The sequence below is a fragment of the Malurus melanocephalus genome, unplaced genomic scaffold (assembly GCF_030028575.1).
Source record: "Malurus melanocephalus ecotype Western Australia unplaced genomic scaffold, MMel_1.1 scaffold_135, whole genome shotgun sequence".
Taxonomy (NCBI): Eukaryota; Metazoa; Chordata; class Aves; order Passeriformes; family Maluridae; genus Malurus; species Malurus melanocephalus.
The window spans coordinates 160,187-167,071 of NW_026623367.1; the positions used below are offsets into that span (position 1 = coordinate 160,187).

The 6,885-nt window shown below is 45.8% G+C and overlaps 1 protein-coding gene across 1 annotated transcript in view; it reads left to right on the forward strand.

Annotated features, from left to right (window-relative positions):
- OBSCN (obscurin, cytoskeletal calmodulin and titin-interacting RhoGEF) overlaps window positions 1-6,885 on the forward strand; it is a 159,905-nt gene that overhangs the window by 22,370 nt on the left and 130,650 nt on the right. The window contains exons 9-10 of the mRNA XM_057370883.1: window positions 3,750-4,063; window positions 5,436-5,711. Of these exons, the coding sequence (XP_057226866.1) occupies window positions 3,750-4,063; window positions 5,436-5,711 (590 nt within the window). The remainder of the gene's footprint in view (window positions 1-3,749; window positions 4,064-5,435; window positions 5,712-6,885) is intronic.

The following is a 6,885-nucleotide window of genomic DNA, read 5'->3' on the forward strand; positions in this document are numbered from 1 at the left end:
GAGGCTGCTGGCCACAAAATGACCTTCAGGATCGATGTCACAGGTAGGAGACAGATTTTGGGTTGTATTTCATCAGCTTTTCTTCGTGTCTGGGTATTTTCCCCCATTTTCTCTGATGCAATATTAGAAATGCTGTTGAAGTATTTTGTGATGTTGGTCTAAGCTGTCATTTCAGTGAGGTTGTGCAGGACTGGGGAGATCTGCAGTTGATCTGTTCATATCCTGGTATCAACTCCTCACCTCTCTTTGTGTCTCCCTCAGCTGAGATAGTGAACAAGGCATCTCAACAGCAGGCACTGTCTTTAAAAACCTCTTCCATTTTGATCCAGCACTGCCATCCCTCCTCCTGCTATGGGTATTCTTCCATGGAAGTTGCTGTCTTCCTTCATCTTTTTTTTTATTACTGATAGGATAAGAAAAAAATGGTCTCAAGTTCCACCAGGGGAGGTTTACATTGGTTATTATAAAAAATGTCTTCACCTAAGGGGTTTTCAGGTATTGGAAGAAGCTGCCTCGGGAAGTGGTGAAATCCCCATCTCCGGAGGGATTTAAAAGCCATGTGGAAGTGGCACTTGGGGACATGGGTAAAGGGTTGGAACTGGCAGTGCTGGGAGAACAGTTGGACTCAAGGATCTTCCAAGTCTTTTCCAAACTAAGTGATTTTGTCATTTCTTTGTCTCAGTACATTTTATAAGTAGTCTGGTGACTTTTATCTAAGGCTCCAGGCAACCATGGACAGCAGCTATATTCTGAGTGATCATTTCTGAACTGGATGTTAAGGAAGGGTTGGTTTGTTTGTTTTTAATCAATATTCATAGCATTCCACTGTGTTTGCAGTCAAATCCCTCTTTTTTAATATTAAAATTCTTGTTTCATATGCAGAGATGAYCAGAACAGGGAGGCAATTTTCTCTTCTGTTTTCTTATAGCACCAAACAGAGCTCTGGCCTTTTATCAGCTGTGTAGATGAGCAGCTTTGCTGAGTTTTTTTGACTCCACTCTGTGTGGGTACCTGGGGTGTGAGCTGGGGAACTTGGGCTCTTTTTTATCCATTGTGCAGCTCATCCTTTGGCTGAGGAAGCTGCCAGTTGCTGTGGAGGATGGGTAAGGAAGGAAGGATAAGAAAGGATAGATTTGAGAGGTGTATTCCAGAGAAAATTGCACTTGGACATTGATGGAAAGACCATCACAGAAACACAGAATGGTTTGAGTTGGAAGGGACCTCAAAGCTCAGCTYRTTCCYAYSTCCCAGGTTCCTCCAAGCCCCATCCAACCTGGCTTGGAACACCTCCAGCAATGGGGCAGCCACAGCTTTTCCAGGCAAAATTGTTATAAACAAATTAATTGTTCACTGTAGGCAYTGGTTCATGCATTACTGCAGAGGTGCAGACAGAAACCTCAGAAATTTAGTGTTTTATTCCCAAATTTCTCTCTCTGAGGGATCTGTCTGCCTCAGAAAGTGAAGGTTTGCAGSTCCCTTTGCAGCCAGGTGACCCCATGGCAGCTCAGGGTAATGTGACCCCTGCCCTGTGCCATCAGCCTGCCTTAGCTACTGTTGCTGTATTCCTCATGGGAACAACTGTAACGCGACGTGCGAGTCCAGCACTGGCTGGAAAATGATCCAGTGTGAAAGTCAGCAGGGATTATGAGTACTCGGGGTGGTTRGCTCTTCTGCAGCACAAATCCTCCTCTCGCTAGATTATCCCAAAGTGCAGCAGATTTCTGGGTCTTAATTTATCCTGCTGCTGTTGCACTTGGAAGGCTTTTCAGGGTTCCTGTGTTCTGGGACTCCAGTGGTAGCACAAAGCCTTCCCTCTTTGAGGACAGGTTGAAGGTTAGATGCTCAGGGTTGGGTTTTGTGATGCCAGTGTAGTTTTTGGATTAATATTAAAAAAATCAGCTGCTGCACACCCGGGACTGTGTTGGACATGTAGAAAGGACCTGATACTGAAATCTCAGTATTTCAGGATTCATGATATGCAGTGAAATCCATATTTTAAACCAGTGAAAGCTCCATGTCCTGAAAATATTTTTCCTCATTTYCACTGARAYGTCATGAACCAGTTTCAGTTAGGGMTGCAAATGTCATCTGCACTGAATACTTGTTTAAATTTAAAATAAGTTTCTAACAGAAATCATCGACTGGTGTAAATCACTTTGGAAGCTGATTAAAGGYTTCAGTCACATTTCCTATTGCTATAAAAACGGTTTCTGTGAAAGGTCAAGAATGGAAAGGACAAGTGAGATAAGCATGGAATGTTCCTGCCCTGCTAACCTGACATTTTAAATACAGCCCCCATCGATACAAACTTGTTTGATAACCCATTGAATACACTCTGCATATTCACACTCAAAGTTGTAGATGGGAGTTTAAATATTTATATTTTTGCAATCAGTTTTGAATGCAAAGCTTGGTGTGTGTGCTCGAGCTCTTTCAGATGTCAGAATGCTGCTGACATGTGCTTTTGAGGAGTTTTACATCACCCAGCAGAGACCATGTGCCTTCTAAATGACAATGACACCTCCTCACACCCCTTGTACAGCCAAGACAAACAGAGGAGCTCGAATTTAGAGCCCATAAGCTGGATTCCTATTCCGTGTGCTTCCCTGCAGGACTCTCTTTCCATGGGCTATGCAATATTCACAGCAAGGCTGGGATGTGGCCCAGGACCAGTGACACTGCCATCAGTGCAGGAACTCGACCTGAGCTTGCCCCCTCTGCTGCCACTCAGAGCACAGGCATGGTGGAGGCAGGAGAAAATCAGCCAGGAGTCCAGGAAGGTCCCAGGAGGCTGCAGAGAGTGACTGGGGAGAGGCAGACAGGAGCACAGGGGATGGAAGGGGCTCAGCGTCACTGACAGGGAGAACCAAGAGCCTCCCAGAGCACAGAATCCCAGAATCCCTGAGGCTGGGAAAGCCCTCCCAGACCAGTCCAACCTGTGTCTGATCCCCAAATARTCACCTGAGTACCATGTCCAGGACTTCCTTGGACATCTCCAGGGAGGGATACTCCACCCCTGCCTGGGCAACCCCTTCCAGTGTTGAACAACCCTTTCAGTAGAGAAATCCCTCCTGATATCCAACCTGAACCTCCCCTGGCACAGTTTGAGGCCATTTCCTCTCATCCTGTCTCTTTTTCCCTGGGAGCAGAGCCCSACCCTCCCTGGCTGCACTCTCCTGTCATGAGGCCAGTTTGCTGAAAAATCATAGATTTTTTTGGAAATAAAAACACACTTCAAATTTTAAATGCTAGTTTTATGTGTAATGTTCGTCAGGTGTTTGTCCTTATTGAGAACTTTGTGCTCTCTTTAGGATTGGGTTACAAGATATTTTCTGGACACCCTGTCTTATTCTAAAATACCTTGTAAAATCATGTAAATAATGTGATAGTGGAGGTGGCAACTCGTGTCGTATTTTGCACGTTCCAAATATGGGGAGCAGAAATAACATAAAGACACAACAGAGAATTTTATCTTTACATTCATTGTAACAAATTTGCAAGTGAGGTGCATGAGCTGTTTCAGAAGACAAGTCAGAGAGGGATGATGATTGCATTGACTGTATTTTGAGGCTATATGTTTTATTTATGTGATAAATAGAACTGCAAAGCTGCAAGAGTTTAATACTAAATTATTTATGTTGGAGAAGACCTTTAAGGTCATCATGTCCATGTGGTTGACTCAGGACTGCCAGGTCCAGAATCCTGCAGAGCATCTGCACCAAMTACATATGAGAGCTTCTTGCCACAAGATCTGACACATTTTTCCCATTATGCTTCCCCATTTCAGAGGCAGAAGACGCCTTTGTCCACAAGGAGAAGGTGCAGAAAGAGGTGAAAGCTGCACTGTCAGAAAACGCCACACTGAGCTGCGAGGTGGCCCAGGAGAAAACAGAAGTGAAGTGGTACAAGGATGGGAAACTCATCACCWCCAGCAAGAAGTTCAAGGTGGAGTCCGAGGGCAAACGCCGTCGTCTGGTGGTGRGTGAGGTGGAGAAGAARGATGCTGGGGAGTACACCTGYGAGGCTGCTGGSCAMAAAMTSACCTTCAGGATYGATGTCACAGGTGAGAGAAAATTGTTTAGCAYGGCTTTCCTATTTCTAAAATACTTAGAAAAATTGGTATTGTTCTGTGTGTTCTATGCAAAGCACAGTAAAATGTTTAAGATAGGGAACTCGATCCTTGACAAGATTTAGGAGCTCCCCGTCTGTGTAGGAACAGGGCCAAGAAAAGGAAAGTACTGATTGCATCTCTCCATCCCCACACGTTGATGAAACCAGAACAATTCTGCAATGCAGCTGATTTKCAGTGAATTTCACAGTAAGGTCTTGATGAAGAGCAGCAGGATGTCTGCCCAATGTCTTCATTCACCAAAACAAAGCAGATAAAATCACCAAAAACTTGGTTTCCATAGTGCTGTCCTGTCCTGCTGTGGCAAGAGGGAGTCGGGAAGGATTCTTTCMATAGATTTCTTKGACAAAAAGTAAAGCACAGATATTATATCTGAGAACTGTTTATTGATAAASAAGGGTAAGCGTTCCTACCACTTACTACCAAGGGGGATAGAAAAGGGAACAAAGAGGGGAAAAGAGAAACGGAGAGACAGAATAGCAGATTGTTCCCGCTGTGCCCTGGGTGTCCCATCGGAATCAGCTTGGCAGAAGGAACGGGTTCGCTGCGAGCTGCGAGGAGCCTGCACGGCTCCCGGGGCGGGCTGGATGCGATTTCTGATCAGCAGCGGCTGCGTGTCCCTCCCRTYGGCGGAGAACGGGCGGCCGGGGCTACGGGCACTGYGCCGGACACACGGCTGGGGACAGGCTGAGGCTGCGGACACTGCCGGACAYACGGCTGYGGCTCCAGCAGCTCCGTCCRGRAGGCAGCAAACACGAGGTTGTCGCCTTGAAAAGCTGCTACGGGAAAACAGGGCACACGGACAGGATAGGTGCAGACAGGGAAGGCAGCCAGGAAAACAGCAAGACCGCAGGGAGGGAAAGCAAAAAGAAAAAAAAAAAAAGAAAGCGAAGATGGAGGAGGGCCAAGGTGACCCTTTAGGCGGACTCCTGCTCCCTCCAAGAACCCCAACGGAAAATGTCCCCKCTTGTGTCGCACTTAGCTGCTTCTATGTGCCGCGCCCTCCTATGGCGTGATTTCCCACGCGTTCTTTCAGCGCGCTTTTTTCCCCCGCACGGTTTTTTTTTTTCCCGCTCGTTTTTTTCCGCACGCTGTTTTCCCGGGCATCCAGGTATCTGCCCCACCAGCAAGGGGGAGCAGGGTGCTGGCAGATCTGAAGGGGAAGCTTTCTCTCCCCCGACTGGCTGCCAGGCRAAGCCTCCCGAGGACAGAGCTCCCAGCACATGACAAAYGTTGAGGCATAAATAARAATCAGATTGGTTCCTCTTAAATGCTAATAAAACTCTGAATTTCTTGCTCTTTCCAGAGCCACAAGTTGTGTTTACAAACAAGGAGAAGRTGCAGAAAGAGGTGAAAGCTGCACTGTCAGAAAATRCCACRCTGAGCTGCGAGGTGGCCCAGGAGAAAACRGAGGTGAAGTGGTACAAGGATGGRAAACTCATCAYCTCCAGCAAGAAATTCAAGGTGGAGTCYGAGGGCAAAYSSCGTCGTCTGGTGGTGRGTGAGGTGGAGAAGAAAGATGCTGGGGAGTACACCTGCGAGGCTGCTGGCCAAAAACTCACCTTCAGGATCAATGTCCCAGGTAGGAAAAGATTATTTAGCCCATCATTCTTATTTCTAGAGTCTTTAGAAAAACTAACATTATTTCATAAAGTTTTTTTKTGTTACACTTCAAATTTTTTGGAGGACGACATTGGCATGGCCTAACTTTGATGGGTACAAATACGGTTTTCTTCATATATTCTTTGTAAAACATTTAAAGTCCTTAAAACAGGGAGCTGAATCCCCAGAAAATCTTTGAAGCTATGCATCACTGGAGGGAAATGGCTGTCAAAAAAGAAAGTACTGATTGTTCATCTCCTTCCTCCAGCACTGGTTGTGTGGGAACAAATCTGCACCACAGCTCGTTCTCAGTACGAGGTGATGATGAAGAGCCTGCCAAATGTCCATATTCCTTTTCTTTCCCTTGGAAGTGCTCATTTCAGCCTGAAGAGAGAAATGGAAGTAGGGCGGATAAATATTAAGGTCTTTAAGGTGTTCAGAAAATGGCAAGCAGGGAAAGAAGGTGCCATGGAGACTCACTCCAGATTTGTTGCCCTACTGGGGCTTTAGAGAGGTGAAATGGGTTCAGTTTCCCATCTCCTTCACAACTTCCCAATCCACTTCCAACTGGTGTGACTGTTGCGTCTTCTGGAGAACAAGAGGAATTTCACCATTTGGATGTGAGATGAGCTGAGCATTGCCAAGGTTGTGCTGAGAGCAAAGAACATGGTCTGGACGTGTCATTCCTGGTCTAGTACCTTTCTCACTTAACAAAATGATCTAAGAAGGAGCAGAAGCAGCTGCTGAGAATCAAAGAAATCAATTAGATGGGACTATGWTGCAGCACAGGCAGCTTCTTCCTCTAAAACTTCGTTGGTTTGCACTTGACTATAACCAAATTGTGTCCCACCTTGACTAGATCCTCCCAGACAAAGTTCTTATGAACCATACAGACATGGCTGCTGTTAAAAAACCCAAACCAGACAAAAAACACCACAAAACCCCCAAACAAAATGTTTTGCATGTTCTTCTGATTGGTTTAGGTGTACCTTGTCATGTTGGAGCTTTTTTTTTCCAGTGTTACCTGCAAGCAAGAAGGTTACCTGCAATTTCCAGTGTACCTGCAATTACCTACAATAAGGGGATTGAACAAAGTTGTATTTTGGAGAAACTCTGAATTTCTCTCTCTTTCCAGAGCCACAAGTTGTGTTTAC